This window comes from Colobus angolensis, unplaced genomic scaffold, assembly GCF_000951035.1.
Source record: "Colobus angolensis palliatus isolate OR3802 unplaced genomic scaffold, Cang.pa_1.0 Scaffold247, whole genome shotgun sequence".
Taxonomy (NCBI): Eukaryota; Metazoa; Chordata; class Mammalia; order Primates; family Cercopithecidae; genus Colobus; species Colobus angolensis.
In genome coordinates, this window is record NW_012115677.1 from 9,342 (window position 1) to 29,858 (window position 20,517).

Genomic DNA, 20,517 nt, shown 5'->3' on the forward strand with positions numbered 1-20,517 from the left:
TGCTCACATTTGTATTCCCAGCACTTTGGGAGACAAAGGCAGGCGGATCTCTTGAGGTAGGAGTTTGAGATGAGCCATGGCCAACATGGTGAAACCCCATCTCTACTGAAAAATACAAAAATTAGCCAGGCATGGTGGTGGGTGCCTTAATCCCAGCTATTCGGGAGGCTGAGGCAAGAGAATCACCTGAACCTGGGAGCCAGAGGTTGCAGTAAACCAAGATCACACCCCTGCACTCCAGCCTGAGCAACAGAGCAAGCTCCATCTCAAAAATAATTTTAAAATAAACAAAAATTTAAAAATAAGAAAATGAGTTCACTGTAGGTGTGTAAATTTATTTCTGGGTTCTGTATTCTGTTCCGTTGGTCTATGTATCTTTTCTCATGCTGGTACCATGGTGTTTTGGCTACTATATCTCTGTAGTATAATTTGAAGTCAGGCAATATAGTTCCTCCAGTTTCACTCTTTTGCTCAGGATAGCTTTAGCTATTCTGGGTCTTTTGTGGTTCCATAAAAACTTTAGGATTGTTTTTTTTTCTATTTTTGTGAAGAATGTCATTGGTATTTTGACAGGGATTGCACTGACTCTGTAGTTTGCTTTCAGTAGTATGGACATTTGAATAGTATTGATTCTTCCAATCCATGAACATGGAATATCTTTCCATTTTTTGTGTCTTCTTCAATTTCTTGCATCAGTGTTTTATAGTTTTCATGGTAGAGATCTTTCACTTCTTTGATTAATTCCTAGGCATTTTATTTTATTTGTAGCTGTGTAAATGGGATTACTTTCTTGATTTCTTTTTCAGATTGTTTGCTGTTGGCATACAGAAATGTTACTGATTTTTATGAGTTGATTTTGTGTCCTGCAACTTTACTGAATTTGCTCTTCAGCTCTAAAAATTTTTTTTTTTTTTTTTTTGAGACAGAGTCTCGCTCTGTCGCCCGGGCTGGAGTGCAGTGGCCGGATCTCAGCTCACTGTAAGCTTCGCCTCCTGGGTTTACGCCATTCTCCTGCCTCAGCCTCCCAAGTAGCTGGGACTACAGGTGCCAGCCACCTCGCCCGGCTAGCTTTTTGTATTTTTTAGTAGAGACGGGGTTTCACCGTGTTAGCCAGGACGGTCTCGAACTCCTGACCTCGTGATCCGCCCGTCTCGGCCTCCCAAAGTGCTGGGATTACAGGCTTGAGCCACCGCGCCCGGCTCTAATACATTTTTGGAACAGTCTTTAGGGCCTTCCAAATATAAGATCATGTCATCTGCAAACAGGGATAATTTGACTTCTTACTTTCTATCTTGGATGCCTTTTGTTTCACTCTCTTGTCTGATTGCTTTAGCTAGGACTTTCAGTACATTGTTGAATAACAGTGGTGACACTGGACATCCTTGTTGTGTTCCAGATCATAGAGAAAAGGCTTTCAAGTTTTCCCCATTCAGTATGGTTCTAGCTGTGGGTCTGTCATATATGCCTTTAATTATGTTGAAGTATGTTCCTTCTATCCCCAGTTTTGTGGGGATTTTTATCATGAAAGAGTATTGAATTTTTTCAAATGCTTTTTCAGCATCAATTGAAATGATCATTTGGTTTTGTCCTTCATTCTGTTAATATATCACATTGATTGATTTCCATATGTTGAACCATCCTTGCATCCCAGGGATAAATCCCACTTCGTCATGATGAATTATCTTACTAATGTAGTGTTGAATTCAGTTTGCTAGTATTTTGTTGAGGATTTTTGTATCAACATTCATCAGAGACACTGGCCTGTAGTATTCTTTTTTTGATGTGTCTTTGTCTGGTTTTGGTATCAGGGTAATACTGGCATCACAGAATGAGTGTGAAAGTATTCCTTTTAAAAGTATGTTTTAAGTGTGAAAGTATTCCTCCTCTATTTCTCAGAATAGTCTGAGTAGGATTGGCATTAGTCCTTCTTTGGAGGTTTGGTAGAATACAGCAGTGAAGCCATTGGGTCCCAGGCTTTTCTTTACTGGAAGACTTTTTATTATGGCTTCAATCTCATCCCTTGTTATTAGTCTGTTCAGGTTTTGGATATCTTCATGGTTCAATCTCGGTAGGTTGTATGTGTCTAGGAACTTACCCATGTATTCTTGATTGTCCAATTTATTGACATATAGTTGCTCGTAGTAGCCTCTAATGATCCTTTGGATTTCTGCAGCATCAGCTGTAATGTCTCATTTTTCATCTCTGAGTTTTTTCATTCAGGTCTTCTCTTTTTCTCTTAGTTAATCTGGCTAGAGGTTTGTAAATTTTGTTTATCTTTAAAAAAAAAAAAAACTTTTTTTTGTGGTGGCTCATGCCTGTGATCCCAGTACTTTGGGAGGCCTAGGCAAGCAGATCACGAGGTCAGGAGTTCAAGACCAGCCTGGCCAACATGGTGAAATCGTCTCTATTAAAAAAATAGAAAAATTAGCTGAGCATGATGGTGCGTGCCTGTAATCCCAGCTACTCAGGAGGCTGAGGCAGAAGAATCGCTTGAACCCAGGAGGCGGAGGTTGCAGTGAGCTGAGATCACACCACCGCACTCCAACCTGGTAGACAGAGCAAGACTCCATCTCAAAAACAAAACAAAACAAAACCACCAACTTTTCATTTCATTGCTCTTTTGTTTTATTTTTTATTTTTTATTTTTTGTTGTTTTGCTTCAATTTCATTTATTTCTGCTCTGATCTTTATTATTTATTTTCTTCTACTAATTTTGCACTTGGGTTGTGTCTTGCGATTTGGGGTTTGGTTTGCTCTTGCTTTTCTAGTTCTTTAAGATGCCTCATTACGTTATTTGATATATATACACACACACACACACACACACACATATATATATATATATATATTTTTTTTTTTTTTTTTGAGACAGAGTCTTGCTCTATTGCCCAGGCTGGAGTGCAGTGGCATGATCTTGACTCACTGCAGCCTCCACTTCCGGGCTCAAGCAATCCTCCAGCCTCGGCTTCCTGAGTAGCTGGGACCACAGGCATGCACCACCATGCCTGGCTAATTTTTGCATTTTTTGTAGAGACAGGGTTTCAACATGTTGGCCAGGCTGGTCTCGAACTCCTGAGCTCAAACAGATCTGCCTGCATTAGCCTTCCAAAGTGCTAGGATTATAGGCATGAGTTACTCACTGTGCTTGGCCTGATGGTACATTATTAATCCTTATACAACTCAGTGTTCTCCTATAATAGCTGAAATCATTCTGTATAGCAGGATTTGTCAGCCTGAGTTCATCAAACCAGAGTGTGAAATGAAGAATTTCTGCAAACTCTTTAGCAAAAGCCTATTTTTGCACTAGATGCTGGGAGAATATGGGGTACTTGTCAAGGCTCTCTGAAGACATTTTAATGCTGCTTCTAACCGCTGAGACAATTCATAAAATTTCTTTAATTTGCCTCCCAGTGGAACAAATGCACCCCATGCCTTCTCTTCCAACTTCTCATCTGCTGGCTGCTGGATTGCCTCTTGTATTTCATGGTCATCTCCTCTGTATGACTGTAAGTCCTCCAAGATGCCATTTGCATCTTTCAATACCACATTCACCTAATTATAAATTTCCTTCTCAGACTCTGTAGGCTGGGCATTTTCAGGCACTGCTCATAATTCTATCCTTATTCGTTTATCCTCCTCTTGAACCTCCAAGCACTCGGCCCCTCTCCTCTGTCCTTGAGGGGCTGACCTGCACAGACGGCTCCTCAGCAGTGCTAGGGAAAGCCCCAGGCTTGGAGGTAGAGGGCAGTGACACTAGGACTAGGAGACCCTCCAAACATGCCCCTGTGGTGAACTGCGACAAAAATATTAACGTTTGTAGAACACATATTAATGGCACAACAGACCCCAAACACAAATCACCCCATTCATTCCTCACAACTCTTAAGAAAATAAATTCATTATTTTAAAATATCATTTTCTCTTCTCTCTTTCTTATTCGTGCATGAGAGCACATGCATATAAAACCACAGCAAATATAGCTATCCCAAAAGTATATATTCCCTTAGAAACCCAACTTAATAGTAACTCCTTTTCTACTCCACTTTTTTTTTTTAATATTAAAAGTTAGGCATTTGCAGGCACAGAAAGACAAATATACTATGTTCTCACTCATTATGTGTGAGCTAAAAAGTGATCTAGTGGAGGCAGGGACTAGAATGACAGTTATTCTATCAGAAGCTGGTAAGGATGTGGAGACACAGTGGGGATGTGCAAACTTTTAGATATAAGGAATAAGTTTTAGTGTTTGATAGCATAGTGGGGGGACTATAGTTAACAACAATATATTGTACATTTCAAAATAACTAGAAGATCTGAAATGTTCCCAACACAAAGAAATGATAAATGTTCAAGGTGACAGATAACCTAAATTCCCTTATTTGATCATTACATAATGTACGTATGGATCAAAATACCACATGTACTCTATAAACATGTATAAATATATTATGTATCAATTTTAAAAGTTGGGCATTTGACTTTGAACTTTTTGGAACTTTTGCACTTTCAACTTACAAGAAACCATCTCCTACTTTCATGCATCTCTTCTCTTTTCTTTTCTAGTTTTTTTCTCATTTCAATTTCATATAATGCATTCTGTCGCTTTATTTCTTCGGCATCTTTTTCTTCATGCTTTTTCCTTCTTTCTTCTTCTTCCTCACGTTCCTTTATTCTAAAGCAAAAACATAATTATAATTGAGAAAAAAGCAGAAAAATAGGCTATATTTTTTAAGAAATGAATTCAGTTCCAACCTGGAATGAACTGAAGCTGCAAGGAAGAACTTGTGAATTTCTTTGGGGGAAAAGAACAGACATCAAACAGCAGTGATTAAAACTAATCCAGTCTTGGTTAACCTAGAACTGACAATACTTTCTTTGCCTCAAAATTTATTTCATTATTCACCCAAGTAAGTTCTTTTCCTTTAGAAAGAACCAGTTAATGGGATGACAGTAAGAAGAAATGGTGACATTATTTTACAGAAAGGTTCCTAATCCCTAGTGCTTCCCAACTTCAGCCTTAGATGATGCTACATAAGCTGTGGGCCTAGCCTCTCAAGGAATGCAGTTTGATGGAATGAGAGGAAAAACAGTCTCCTTACTCAACTGACCACTTGTGTTGTAATTCTTTCTGTAGCCAATACTGACTAGCTGATAATTTCTTCTGAGTGGTGAGCCTCCCTGGTTGTCTTTCCGAACTTATGTGTGAGTTCCTCAGAGATCCCTGAGGGTCCTCCTCACTGCAGAGCCCTGATCTGAGTGATTTAGCTCCAGCTCTATCTCTTCAACTCACCCCTAAACCCTACCACCATCGTTACTAGGAGCTCCCACTCTAAGTAGTTTATTAAAGACTCCAGGTCTCAAAGGCCCCTCTTCCGGCAGCCAAATCTCTGCATACTGGCAAGACAGCGCAAGTCCAAGTTGTCTCCTTGCCCATGGAAAATCCATGCATCCTTGTTAGCCAATCAACAATATACAGGCTTTCTCACTACTCTATCTGCCCTCTCTCTCTCTCTCTCTCTTTTTCCTGAAAAGGTAGGCACAGGGTAGGTCGACAACCCACCTAAATAAATGAATGACTGAGGAATAAACCTTTCTTTCTTTAAAAAATTTTCTTCCATAGAAATGGGGTCTTGCTATGTTGCCCAGGCTGGTCTCAAACTCCTGGCCTAAAGCAATCCTCCCGCCTCAGCCTCCCAAAGTGTTGGGATTACAGGCATGAGCCAATGTACCCAGCCAACCTTTCTTTCATATGCACCCAATCGAGAAAACATTTTTTACTGGAGTCCCCTCACTCAGCTTTAGGGAAGGGAAAATTCCCTTCCCCTATGCCATGGAGGACTATACAGTTAAGTGAGCCAACAAGTTTACTTTGTTACCATTAAGCCAATTCAGGACAGGAGATTCCTACTTGATTCATCTGTGCAGAATAATAAGCTTTAGAGTCAGAGTTACTCTCTTTAGGCGGAGGTAAGAAAAAGATCACTGTTGGTCAATGCTAAACCAGGTTTATGATTGCCCTAAAAAAAAACAAAACCCAAGGCTGGGCGCGGTGGCTCACGATGTAATCCCAGCACTTTGGGAGGCCAAGGTGGGCAGATCACCTGAGGTCAGGAGTTTGAGACCAGCCTGGCCAACATAATGAAACCCCATCTCTACTTAAAAAAAAAAAAAAATTAGCCAGATGTGGTGGTGCCCACTTGTAGACCCAGTTACTTGGGAGACTGAGGCAGGATATCGCTTGAACCTGGGTGGCAGAGGTTGCAGAGAGCTGAGATCACGCCACTGCACTCTGGCCTGGGTGAGAGCAAGACTCTGTCTCAAGAAAAAGAAAGATTTGAAGAACATTATAAAAAGAGATTTATCCAATTCTAAAAACAGAAGCTTTTGAAATTTTTAAATTGCTACTTTTAAGGGAAAACAAGATACTTTAAAATTTTTCAACTTTAGCATGTCTTAGCAAATCTGGAAATTACTAACATTATAACTATGCATCCATTGGATAATTTGTCATTTCAGCAAAAAAATTACCTATTCTAAGAATAACAAAAATGTCTCTAATGTCAGTTAAAATATAATATATTGCCAGTGACTTACACAATAATTTACAATAATTAAAAATTTAATTAGCTGTCAAAAAAGACTTTCTCCTTAGTTTGGGTAGTTTGAATAGACTTGTCATCTATATGCCATTAATTTGGCTTAATGCAAAGTTAACTTGAAGTAAATTTGAGATCCACTAGTTCAAGGAAAAAATACATAACATTCATATCATTACTTCCAACTCCCATTCCCAAAGCAGATGTCAGCAACCAACACAAAACTCTTTCCTGCTGATCCTTGGTCCTTCTCAAACAATGCATTGGGCAGCCACTACCAGGAAATCAGAGCTGAATATGTCAACGCCTTGCTCTCCTTGAGTCAGCTCCTTGCTATCCTTGATTCACATTCTGAAGGTTCCAAATCTGTACTTATCTAGCACAGATCTGATTCTTGGGCTTACATAGATGTTGCACAGTTCTCCTGTAAAAGCAGGAAAGACCATTACCCAAAATTTGGTTCAGATGTCCAGACTGATGACATTACATCCCAAGAAAACTTGGTAGAAAGTATTACTCACATGAGGGACTCCTGGGAAGAGCTGGGCAGGCACAAGTAGGTCTTGATTGCTTTGGACAAAGCAGAGGGAGTGGGTTTGGGGCCTTTATTATGGCTAAGAGGTGGGACTGAGGAAAAGTTTCTGAGCAGGAGGGATTTAAATTAAGTACTGGTGCCAAAAGAGGAGGAGGAGAGTTCCAGGACCCTTCTTATCAGCCTGTACAGATGTAGGGCCAAAAGGGAAGTGAGAGTGAGGCCTAAAAACGAAGTCAGTAGTCAAACATCCAAACTGAGTTCTCTCTCTCTCTCTCTATTACATTAGACAAGTTTGATTCTTTCATTTTTAAAAATTGTTTTTTGAGACAGGGTCTCACTCTCTCATCCAGGCTGGAGTGTAGTGTCGCAATCATAGCTCACTGCAACCTCATAGCTCACTGCAACCTCAAACTCCTGGGTTCAAGTGATCCTTCTGCCTCAGCCTCCCAAGCTGGAACTACAGGTGTGTACCACCACACCCAGCTAATTCCAGCTTTTTTTTTTTTTTTTTTTTTGGAGAGAGAGAGAGTTGCTGCAGGGGAAGGACGGCTATCTGGGTATTAGCATGGGGGTAAAAGAATTTGCCAAGACAATTGTAGATAAAGAAAGGCAGCTTTCGGCCGGGCGCGGTGGCTCAAGCCTGTAATCCCAGCACTTTGGGAGGCCGAGACGGGTGGATCACGAGGTCAGGAGATCGAGACCATCCTGAGCTACACGGTGAAACCCCGTCTCTACTAAAAAAAATACAAAAAAAAAAAACTAGCCGGGCGAGATGGCGGGCGCCTGTAGTCCCAGCTACTCGGGAGGCTGAGGCAGGAGAATGGCGTAAACCCGGGAGGCGGAGCTTGCAGTGAGCCGAGATCGTGCCACTGCACTCCAGCCTGGGCGACAGAGCTAGACTCCGTCTCCAAAAAAAAAAAAAAGAAAGGCAGCTTTATTAGAAAAAGTATAAAAATACATTGCCAGTGAGGCAATAAGCAGCCTGCAAGAGACAGGCTGGCGGTGAGGAAACAAGACTTGCTGGAGATTTTATAGGATAGTGTTTATGCTGTATGCTGAGGAGGGCTTTATGCAGTACTGATAACACCAAGGTTGCAGTGAGCTTACTTGCAGGTGGCTGGTGGTAGTTGAGCACAGGAAGATTGTGAATTATTTGTGCAGAAGGGCTATGTGTCCTGAACCAGGAAAAAAGACAGGCTTGTAGCTTATCTGTGTCTTCCTTTTTGCTTTTCCTTGCTCCCACCAGCCTGACTACTTTTCCCTAATTAGGACTCCACAGGGGTCTCACTATGTTACCCAGGATGGTCTTTGAACTCCTGGGCTCAAGTGATCCTCCTCGCTTGACCTCCCAAACTGCTAGGATGATAGGCATGAGCCACCATGCCCAGCCTACCTTGATTCTTATAGAGACAACCCATTAGGCATCATCACCTGGCTATTACATAGGTACTTTACCTTCCCTACATCTAAAACCAAATTCATCATCCTTCTCTTCTAAACTGACCCTTTTGGTCTCTTTTCTTTATTTTGGTGAACAGTACCATCATCTTTTCAGTTACCTGTGCTAGGGACTTAAGAATTATACCTAACTCTTCTCTAATCCTTAGACCTCTCATTCATTTACCTACTATTTACTGAATTTCTACTACAATGATAAAACAGACATGGCTCACTCAAGAAGCTCACATTCTAGTGAGGGAGACCAGCAAAAACAAACAAAGTACAGGCATACCTCAGAGATATTGTGGGTTTGGTTCCAAACTGCTGCAATAAAATGAATATCTCGATAAAGTAAGCCATTCAAATGTTTTGGTTTCCCATTGCATATAAAAGTTATGTTTACACTATACTGTAGTCTATTAAGTATACAATAGCATCATGTCTAGAAAATGTATACACCTTAATTAAAAAATACTTTATTGCTAAAACATGCTAACAACCATCACAGCCTTCAAGAAGTCAGAATCTTTCTGCTAATAGAGGGTCTTGCCTTGACATTGATGGGTGCTGACTGATTAGGGTGGTGGTTTTTGAAGGCTGAAGTGGCTGTGGCAATTTATTTAAAATAAGACAACAATGGGCTGGGCGCAGTGACTCACGCCTGTAAGCCCAGCACTTTGGGAGGCTGAGGCGGGCAGATCACGAGGTCAGGAGATTGAGACCATCCTGGCTAACACAGTGAAACCTCGTCTCTACTAAAAATACAAAAAATTAGCCGGGTGTGGTGGCGGGCGCCTGTAGTCTCATCTACTCAGGAGGCTGAGGCAGGAGAATGGAGTGAACCCAGGAGGCGGAGCTTGCAGTGAGCCGAGACCGCGCCACTGCACTCCAACCTGGGCAACAGAGCCAGACTCTGAAAAAAAAAAAAAAAGAAAGAAAGAAAGAGAAAAAGAAAAGAAAACAGAAAAAAATAAGACGACAATGAAGTCTGCCATATTGATTACCCTTCACAGAAGGTTTCTCTGCAGTATGTAATGCTTTTGGACGGCATTTAACCCACAGTAGGACTTCCTTCAAAATTAGAGTCAATCCTCTCAACCTGCTACTGCTTTATCAACTAAGTTTATATAATATCCTAAATCCTTTGCTGTCGTTTGAACGGTTTTCACAGCATCTTCACCCACAGCAGATTTCATCTCAAGAAACCACTTTCTTTGCTCATCCGTAAGAATCAGCTTCTCATCCATTCAAGTTTTATCATGAGGTTGCAGCAATTCACTCACATCTTCAGGCTCCACTTCTAATTCTAGTTCTCTTGCTATTGACACCACATCTGCAGTTACTTTCTCCACTGAAGATGTGGAGAAAGTCATCCATGAAGGCTGAAATCAACTTCTTCCAAACTCTTATTAATGTTGATATTTTAACCTTCTTCCATGAATCAGAAATGTTCTTTTTTTTTTTTTTTTTGAGATGGAGTTTCACTCTTGTTGCCCAGACTGGAGTGCAATGGTATAATCTCAGCTCACTGCAACCTCTGCCCCCCAGGTTCAAGAGATTCTCCTGCCTCAGCCTCCCGAGTAGTTGGGATTAAAGATGCCCACCACCATGCCTGGCTAATTTTTGTATTTTTAGTAGAGACAGGGTTTGACCATGTTGGCCAGGCTGGTCTCAAACTCCTGACCACAGGTGATCCACCCACCTCAGCCTCCCAAAGTGCTGGAATTACAGGCATGAGCCACTGCACCTGGCCCAAATGTTCTTAATAGCAACTGGAATGGTGAATTCTTTCCAGAAGGTTTTCAATTTACTTTCCCCAGATCCATTAGAGGATCATTATCTATGGTAGCTACAGTCTTCTGAAATGCATTTCTTTAATAGTAAGACTTGAAAGTCTAAATTACTCCTTGATCCATGGGCTGCAGAATGGATGTTATGTTAACAGCCATGAAAACAACATTAATCTCCTGTATATCTCCATCAGAGCTCTTATTACTGATCACTGACAATGACCAGGTGCATTGTCAATGGTCAGTAATATTTTGAAAGGAATATTTTTTTCTGAGCCGTAGATGTCAATAGTGGGCTTAAAATATTCAGTAAGCCTTGCTGTAAACACATGTGATGTCATCTTAGCTTTGTAGTTCCATTTCCAGAGCCCAGGCAGAGAAGATTTAACATAATTCTTAAGGGTCCTAGGATTTTTAGAATGGTAAATGAACATTGGCTTCAACTTAAAGTCACCAGCTACATTAGCTGCTAACAAGTGAGTCAGTCTGCCCTTTGAAGCTTTGAAGCCAGGCATTGATTTCTCTTCTAGCTATGAAAGTCCTAGATGGCATTTTCTTCCAATGTAAGACTGCTTCATCCACACTGGAAATCTATTGTTTAGTGTGGCCACCTTCATCAATGATTTTAGCCAAATCTTCTGGATAACTTGCCACAGCTTTTACATTAGCACTTGATGCTTCACCTTGTACATTTATGTCATGGAGGCAGCTTCTTTCCTCAAACCTCATGAACCAACTTCTGCTAGCTTCAAGTTTTTCTTCTGCAGTGTCTGTACCTCTCCAGCCATCACAGACTTGAAGAGAGTTAGGACCTTGTTCTGGATTAGACTTTGGCTTAAGGGAATGTCAGGGCTGGTTTGAGCTTCTATCCAAACCACTAAAATTTTCTCCATATCAGCAATAAGGCTGTTTGGCTCTCTTATCATTTGTGTGCTCACTAGAGTAGCACTTTTAATTTCTTTCAAGAACTTTTCCTTTGCATTCACAGCTTGGCTGTTTGGTGGAAGAGACTCAGCTTTCAGCCTGTTTTAGCTTTTGACATGTCTTCCTCACTAAGCTTAATTATTTCTAGCTTTTGACTTCAAGTGAGAGGCGTGCACCTCTTCCTTTCATTTGAACACTTAGAGGCCATTATAAGGTTATTAATTGGCCTGATTTCAATATTGTTGTGTCTCAGGGAATAAGGAGGCCCAAGGAAAGAGACAGAGATAGGGGAACAGTGCTTGGTAGAGCAGTCAGAACACACACAATATTCCTCAATTAAGTTTGCCATCTTATATGGGTGCAGTTCGTGGCACCTCAAAACATTACAATAGTAACATCAAAGATCACCGATCACAGATCACCATAATAGATATAGTAATATTGAGGAATTTGAAATACTGCGAGAATTACCAAAATGAGACACAGAGACATAAAGTGACATGCTGCTGAACAAATGGTGCTGATAAATTCGCTCAATGCAGGGTTGCCACAAACCTTTGATTTGTAAAAAAAAACACAATAGCTGCAAAGCACAATCAAACAAGGTATGCCTATAAATAGACAATATAATTACAAATTGTAGTGTTTTTTAAAAAATAAGAGACTAAGTAAAAGAGTAATAATTGAGGTACTTAGATAACTTTCTTTTTTTTTTTTGAGGCAGAGTCTCGCTCTGTCACCCGGACTGGGGTGCAGTGGCCGGATCTCAGCTCACTGCAAGCTCCGCCTCCCAGGTTTACGCCATTCTCCTGCCTCAGCCTCCCGAGGAGCTGGGACTACAGGCGCCCGCCACTTCGCCCGGCTAGTTTTTGTATTTTTTTTAGTAGAGACAGGGTTTCACCGTGTTAGCCAGGATGGTCTCGATCTTCTGACCTTGTGATCCGCCTGTCTCAGCCTCCCAAAGTGCTGGGATTACAGGCTTGAGCCACCGCGCCCGGCCATACTTAGATAACTTTCAGCAAAGTTGAACTCTAAGACAGGAAGGCCTCTCTGAGCTGGTAAGAGGTCCACAGATGAAGAATGGACAGGTAAAATTGCAGACAGTAGAGAAAACATGAGGCAAGCAAGGGTTTGGTAGGTGCTCCAGGCCCTGGAAGATCAGTGTAACGGAGGCATCATAACTAAGAGGACAGAATGGTAGGAGAGGAGGTTGAGAAGTGGGCAGGCTAGATCATACAGGGCCTTGCAGGGAATGTCAAATTTCCATTTTATTTTAAGTTGAATGGAAAGCCATTGAAGTGCTTAAGGTAGAATAATAATCTGATCAATTTTCATCTTGATAAAATATCTCTGGATGATAAGAAGAATTTGGCAAATAAATAATGTGAGGCCAATTAAGAGTCTAATACAATAACCCATGGAATATATGAGGGTGGCCTGGACTAGATGATAAACTAGTCAGAACACACACAATATTCCTCAATTAAGTTTGCCATCTTATATGATAAACTAAATTCATGATTTGTTTTGGAGAAAAAAATCAAAATGAATTGCTGAGAGATCTGATGTGGAAGATAAAGAAAAATGAGGAATCAAGGTGAATTCTTAGATTTCTGGTTTGAAAAACTGGTTGGATAAAGATGCCACTGGAAATCAATAATTCTGTGTAGACATTTTAAGTCTGAGATACTATGAGACATTGAAATGGAGATACCATAGAAGCAGCTGGATATGTGAAGCTGGGGTTCAAAGGGATGGTCTAGACTAGAGCTATCAGATTTAGGATAGTACTTACATCTGCAAAACGGATGAGATCACTTAAGCCCTCTTCTCTCTTTCTACTCTTTCCCTAAATAATCTTTATCCAGGGAAAAGTGATGCAAACTATCCTATGACCATTTTTTCTTTTTTTGTGTGTGAGGCTGATGGGATTAACAGACAGTAATTAGTGAGTTTTTTTCTTAAGCAAAGTCTATGTGTCTGTTCCTAGAGAAAGGCTTACCTATATATAGAAGAAAGAAGACCTATACAGTGTCTATAGCTATGGTGTTAAGTTTCTTTTTAATAATTATGTATAAGATTCCTGGTCAAAATCCCTCTATTTTGGGATTTTGGTGTCACTGTGGTATCTTATTTGTCATATCCCCATCATACCCACTGGGCTATGAGTCACACAAAGACTCTTATACTAGTCAAAGCCCCACAGTAGCATAGGCTTCCGAGGTCTGGAGTTTATAGATTTAGAAAGTATGTGAAAATTTTCACTTTCAGGCACAGGACCAGCAGCTGTGCAATGTGTTTCAATTTTCTATTCCTGAATAACTAATTACTCTGAAACTTAACAGCTTAAAACAATAAACACTTATTATCTCATACCATTCCTGAGAGTCAGGAATCTGAGAGTGAGTTAGTTGGATGGTTCTTAACTAATGTTGTAGTCAAGATGCCAGTTGAAGTAGCAGTCATCCAAGGGCTTAAAGGAAGCTGGAGAATCCACTTTCACATATTTGGTGTCAGGACACCTCAGGTCCTTGCCACATGGACCTCTCCATTGATCTACTCGAGTATCCTTACACCACGGCAGTTAGATTCCCCAATGAGCAATCCATGGGAGACAGTAAGGAGAAAGCCACAATGCCTTTAGTATCCTAAGCTTAGATGTCACACACCATTATTTCTGACACATTCTATTTCTTGGAAATGAGTTACTATGTATAGCCACACTTAAGAGGGAAATAAATTGGGCTCCATCCTCTGAAGGAAGGAGTATCAAAGAATGTGTGGAAATATTTTAAATCACCACAAGGTAGCACTTGGTAATACAATTAATAGGGCACGCAAAAAAGAGACTTGCCCCTTGGTATTCTGCAATTTCCATTTTTTTGTGATAAAAATAATTAAAATATGTCTTTGCCCAAAGAAGACAGTCATTCCAAATTCTGGCAGGCCTTAAGGCACAGGACCTTTAAAAGACACCATGAGCTGTTCCCAGCCTATCTCTCCAACCTTATCTTTCTTCTTTTATACTACAGCCATCTTGACTACTTGGAGTTCTCCAAATCCACCATATTCTATCCCACTCTGGGCCTTCACCTGTGCTTAAAATACCTCTACAGCCCATTCTTAGCGTGGCTTATTACTATTCCTTCTTTGCAATTAGGTGCAGGAGCCAGTTTCTTCTGAAAAGCCTTCTCTAGACTGGGTCAGATACTCATTTTACATGCTTCCACACACCCTCTACACATATTTGCCAAAATAATATTTATCATTATATTCTAATTATTTGTTCCATTTCTGTGCTCTCTGCTCCCAGATTCTGAACTTTTTTTTTTTTTGAGATGGAGTTTCTCTCTTGTTCCCCAGGCTGGAGTGCAATTGCACAATCTCAGCTCACTGCAACCTTCACCTCCCAGGTTCAAGCAATTCTCCTGCCTCAGCTTCCTGAGTAGCTGGGATTACAGGCGTGCGCCACCATGCCTGGCTAATTTTGTATTTTTTTAGTAGAGACGGGGTTTCACCATGTTGGTCAGGCTGGTCTCGAACTCCTGACCTCAAGTGATCCACCCACCTTGGCCTCCCAAAGTGCTGGGATTGGGAGGCATGAGCCACCACGCCCAGCCATGAACTTCTTAAGAAGATTGTATCATATTCATCTTTGTATTCTCAATGACTAGAATAGTGACTTGCAAATGGAGGTTGTTCAATAAATGTTGTATGAATGAATGAAGGAAGGAATATCCTAACGAATGAATAAATAGCCTATTTTGAAATTTTGCTCCTGAATAAACTCTTATTCAAGAAAGGGGAAAGGAATTCTACTTTGCATCTCTTTTCTGCTACATGCTCCTCTTCCCAACTCAGGTAAACGCCAGTGCTATTATTCCATTTCTATTGGTTTAAAGAGGTTTTTTATAGGTTCATCACTATTCCTAACAGTATTTTAAAGTAACATGCATTCTGAATTCTATAAAACCCATACACGAATAAACATTCAACAGCATACAGCTTGGTGATAAGTTTGTAAACTCATATACTTAAACAAATATATAATAATTGATTTATAATTTCCTATGTTGTTTTCAATTACAGACTTGAGGCCAGGCGCGGTGGCTTAAGCCTGTAATCACAGCACTTTGGGAGGCCGAGACAGGCGGATCACGAGGTCAAGAGATCGAGACCATCCTGGCTAACACGGTGAAACCCCGTCTCTACTAAAAAATACAAAAAACTAGCCGGGCAAGGTGGTGGGCGCCTGTAGTCCCAGCTACTCGGGAGGCTGAGGCAGGAGAATGGCGTAAACCCGGGAGGCGGAGCTTGCAGTGAGCTGAGATCCGGCCACTGCGCTCCAGCCTGGGCCGCGACACAGCGAGACTCCGTCTCAAAAAAACAAAAGAAAAGAAACATCAATTACAGACTTGAATGTTTCTTATTAAATTTAAGCTGTAGGACTTTGGAAACAAATTGGCAACCCAGGTTCACATGTTGAACATCTCTATTAGTCAGGGGTTCTCCAGAGAAACAGAACCAAGAGGGTGTGTGTGTATGTGTGAGTTTATTTGGGAGAATTAGCTGACACTATTACAAGGCGAAGTCCCACATTAGGCTGTCTGCAAACTGAGGAAGAGAGAAACCAGTAGTGTTCAGTCAGAGTCCAAAAGCCTCAAAACCAGGGAAGCTCACAGTGCAGCCTTCAGTCTGTGGCCAAAGGCCCGAGAGCCCCCATTAAGCCACTGGTGCAAGTCCCAGAGTCTAATGATGGAAGAACCTGGGATGTGACGTCCAAGGGCAGGAAAAGCAGAAGGAAGCATCTGGCACTGATGAATAAGGAAGCCAGAAGGCTCAGCAAGCAACCAAGATTAGCCCACCTTCTTCTGCCTGCTTTGTTCTAGCTGTGCTGGCAGCTGACTGGATGGTGCCCACCCACATTGAGCGTGGGTCTTCTTCTCCCAGAGCACTGACTCAAACATCTATCTCCTCTGGTGACACCCTCGCAGACACACCCAGAAATGATACTTTACCAGCCATCTAGGCATCCTTCGATCCAATCAAGTTGACATCTAATATTAACCATCACAACATCCTTCCTCTCCTAATTCCCCACAATGCAACCAATATAAATTCTATACCATTAGTCTTAGCCACATAACTGAATTTTCAAGACATCTCAAAGGAAAATAGAACAGTTGAGAGTACAGTGAGGATAGGTAACACTTGGTCACCATCCACAAGGACAAAGCCCACCATGAGAAGTAAAGGAATTTATGCTGACATCAGAGCTTGATGAACATTTCTGAGACTGCACTGAAGATATGCCAAAGGAATAACTAAAATAAATCCTACACCAGCTTGAACCTCTAACCTACTGACAAATACTACAAGGAAAAAACATGCTGTGGCCCAAACACAGCCTAGATACAAAGGTTATAGGAGGACAGACAGCCTGTAAAGGTGTTAGCACTTGCCAGGTAGCTTGCTGGAAATCTGACTGCCACTTCCGAGCTGCAATATAACAAGAGATTTCTCAAACACAAGTGATTCACTGGTCAAATACTTGCCTCCCTCTGCCAATGGCTTTGTCCCTAACTTGTACAAACGTTTAGATCTCTACACTGCCAAAGAAAAAAATTACAATAAATCCAAAGGTTTTTCTTCCCTCGTTACTAAGGACTGAAATGAAAAATACACAATTTGGCAATATATATATTCTGAGAACTGATGTCTGTGTCATTTAGACATAATGTGATTTTGATAAATAATTATACATATGACATGCAGGTACATGAAAAAAGCATGTAATAAGGCAATATTGCTAATTCAAATGTCATTTTATAAAACGTGAGTATATACATTCAGAAAAAAAAGTCTATCACTAGATCAATGACTTCCAGAGGCTAGGAGCAGGGGATAGAACTTATACAGCAAAGGAGCATGAGGGAAATTTTGGGGGTGATGGAAATGTTCTATATCTTGATTTGAGTGGTAGTTACGCAGCTATACTTTTTAAAGGGTGAATTTTACTGAATGCAAATTATATTTCAATAAACCTGATGAATCCTTCATAAAAAACTCCACATGGCTATATACCAAAACAATAATAGTAACTTCCTATGGTAGTTTAGATTTACCGTTCAAAAAAGATTCACTCCCTTCCCCTTCCTGCCTCACTTTAATGGAAGTCTACTTCTCTGTTCCATTATTTTTTTGGGGTTGGCCATGTGACTTGCTTTAGACTGATGGAAGGTCAAGTATACTTCCTTGTCCATTGACTTTGGGTTTAGCTGTGTTCTTGCAAGCTTGGGCTCCCTCTCTTGCATCTCTGTCAATACCATGTGAGAAGTTGCCCCATGTGGCTGCTTCATCCTGAACCTCAGAATGTATACACATGAAGCGGATCAGAATCCTCTCCACAACAATAAACAAACCCAGCCAGTCCTACAGCTTGAAGAAAAGCTGCTTTCCTGATTCCAGCCTAGATCAGCCAACCCCCAGATGCATGAGAAGTAAACATGTTTTTTTTTTGTATGCCACTAGATTGCGTGGTTGTGTATTATGTTGCATTATTATGACAATAATAACCAATATACAATCTCTGGGTAAGAAAGTGATAGTGATTTTTAACCTCCTTTTTGTACTTTTTCTACTAACTAATTATTTTAGCGTGTATTACTTTTATAATCAGAAAAAAGCTACAACCATTATGAGAAAAAAGAGAAAGGTACAAAAAGGTATTTTATGTATACATACTGTTTTAGATGATCTTTGGCAAGAGCCACCCTTTCTCTGTGTCGTTTTTCTGCTTTTTCTTGTTGTTCTTTAAAAGCTTTTTCAATGTTGAGTTTCAATTGTTCCTCCCATTTTTTATCTGATTTTATCTTACTCTTTTGGAATTCAATCTGGGCATCACGTTCTTTCATAACTCTACTAAGAAGAAGTCCTGACTACAAAAGAAAAATTATAGTACTTTAAGAAAATGATGCCTAATTATGTATAGATGTGTTAAATATATATAAAAATACAAGAAAACCCAAGTAGTACATGAAAGTTTTTCACTCTTTCTGTCTGGTAAAATTGACATTGCTTTGCATTTTCGATGGCCTTTTTTCTTTTTCCTTGTTTGTGTATTTCTTCTTCCAGATCCAGAATTTGTCTTTCTGCCTCTATTTCTTCATCACGCTTCTTTTTGGCTTCAAGTTTCTGTTCTTTCATCCCCTGTAAAAAGACAAACACAATCTTTTGTTTTCATTTTTCAATTTAATTTTACTACAATTTAACATAATATTATAATTTGAGCTTTTATGTTTTTATTGTATTTATAATATTTTATTAATAAATAAAATATGAGGCTACATTTATGAGCTTATTTTTTAGACTGACTTTTTTAGGTAGATAACACATTACATGGTTCAAAATCCCAAAATATTATAGAGGTATATGAACTTCTCCTTTTGTATTAATCTGTTCTCACATTTCTATAAAGAAATACCAGAGACTGGGTAATTTATAAAGGAAAGAGATTTAATTAGCTCACAGTTCTGTAGGCTGTACAGGAAGGATGATGTTGGCATCTGCTCAGCTTCTGGAGGCCTCAGGAAACTTACAATCGTGGTGGAAGGCAAACGGGAAGCAGGCATGTCATGGCCAGAGGGGAAACGAGAGTGGAGGAAGGAGGTACTACACACTTTCAAACGACCAGATGTCATGAGAACACAGTCACTATTTCGAGAACAGTACCAATGGGCATGGTGCTAAACCATTTATGAGAAATCTGCCCCCATGATCCAATCACCTCCCACGAGGCCCCACCTCCAACATTGGGAATTACATTTCAATATGATATCTGAATGGGGACACACATCCAAACTATATCACCTTCCAACCCATCTGCAATCTCCTCTCATTCTAAGATAACTGCTAATAGTTTCTTTTGTTTATTTCCAAAGTTCCTCTCTACAGTTACACAATAAATATATATCTTACTACTTTTGCTCCTTTAAAAAACCAATAGTTGTATATTTTATATATTCTTCTATAACTCTGAGGCCTCCATTCCTCATGTCATATGAGGTCTTCCTTTTCCTTATTGGTCCTATTTCCTATGTCTTAAGAAAACCTTATTTACTTTGATATCCTGAAGATATTCTATTATTTATGTTAAAAGTTTTAGTGTTTTGCCTTTTAAATTTAGGTATTTAGTCTGGCTGAAATCCATTTTTCTGTATTCTGTACTATTAAGATGTAATTTAATCTCTTTCATATGCCAATTACCCCAGTATCAGTTGTTGAATTCCCATCCTTTCCTTTCCTTTTTGCAATGACATTTTTGTCATATGTCAAGTTCCAATATATAATGTGGGTTTGTTTCTAGGTTCTCTCTTCCGACTTATTATTTTGTCAACCTCTGTGTCTATATCATAGTTTTTACTACTACGGGTTTATAGACAGTCTTGCTGCTAGTAAGATGAATCATCATTTATTATTCATCTTTAATACCCATGGAGATTTAAAGCATTATATGCGCTACTTCTGCATTAAAAAAAAAAAAAAGGATATATCCCCATCCCCTATCCCTCCTATCCCTTTATGTACCAGGGACCTTTTTCAAGTCAGGTTTTCTATGTTATAATTTACAAGTGCCCTTTTAGTGTAGAGTTTACAAATGCATACAGTCACTTACAAAGTAATTCCATCTTCCCAAAAAATCCCATCATGTCTCATTATAGTCAACCACTCCCTCTACCTGTAGGCCCTTGCAACCACTGATCTGTTTTCTTTCCCTATAGTTTTGCCTTTTTCAGAATGTCGTATGTTACATACATTAGTCATCATATAATCCTTCCCTTTTTGAGAAAAAAAAAGAGAATTAATAAATTATGACCATCGTTTCTAAAGCAAGGTACTATAAGTTTTCTATGTCCTTTCCCAAAGATAAATAATGTATACTGCAACAAAGTAAGGAAACATGCAATGTTAAAAAGAAAAAAAACAGTGAGAACTCTCTAGACTGAGTTTATGCCTATCTGTAGTTTTAATAATTCTATCATAAAACAAACATAACCCTGCCGCTCAGTGCCTCAAACAATGGAGGAAAGTAGGGTGGAGGAAGGGATTACCTTTTCCCAGCATTTCTCCCCAGGCAAGATAATAAAAGGAGTCAGGGGACACCTCCCATTTCGAAGAAGTTTCCCATTCATACGTATGGAACTAAACTGGGCTACTGTAAACCTCAGGTAGA

General features: G+C 40.0%; 1 protein-coding gene across 1 annotated transcript in view; it reads right to left on the minus strand.

Annotated features, from left to right (window-relative positions):
* Nucleotides 1–3,303: 3,303 nt before the first annotated feature.
* LOC105514546 (coiled-coil domain-containing protein 173-like) overlaps nt 3,304–20,517 on the minus strand; it is a 42,339-nt gene continuing 25,125 nt past the window's right edge. The window contains exons 3-6 of the mRNA XM_011945969.1: nt 18,321–18,494; nt 18,030–18,223; nt 4,516–4,672; nt 3,304–3,552 (exon numbers count right to left, since the gene is read on the minus strand). Coding sequence (XP_011801359.1) covers nt 3,304–3,552; nt 4,516–4,672; nt 18,030–18,223; nt 18,321–18,494 — 774 coding nt within the window. The remainder of the gene's footprint in view (nt 3,553–4,515; nt 4,673–18,029; nt 18,224–18,320; nt 18,495–20,517) is intronic.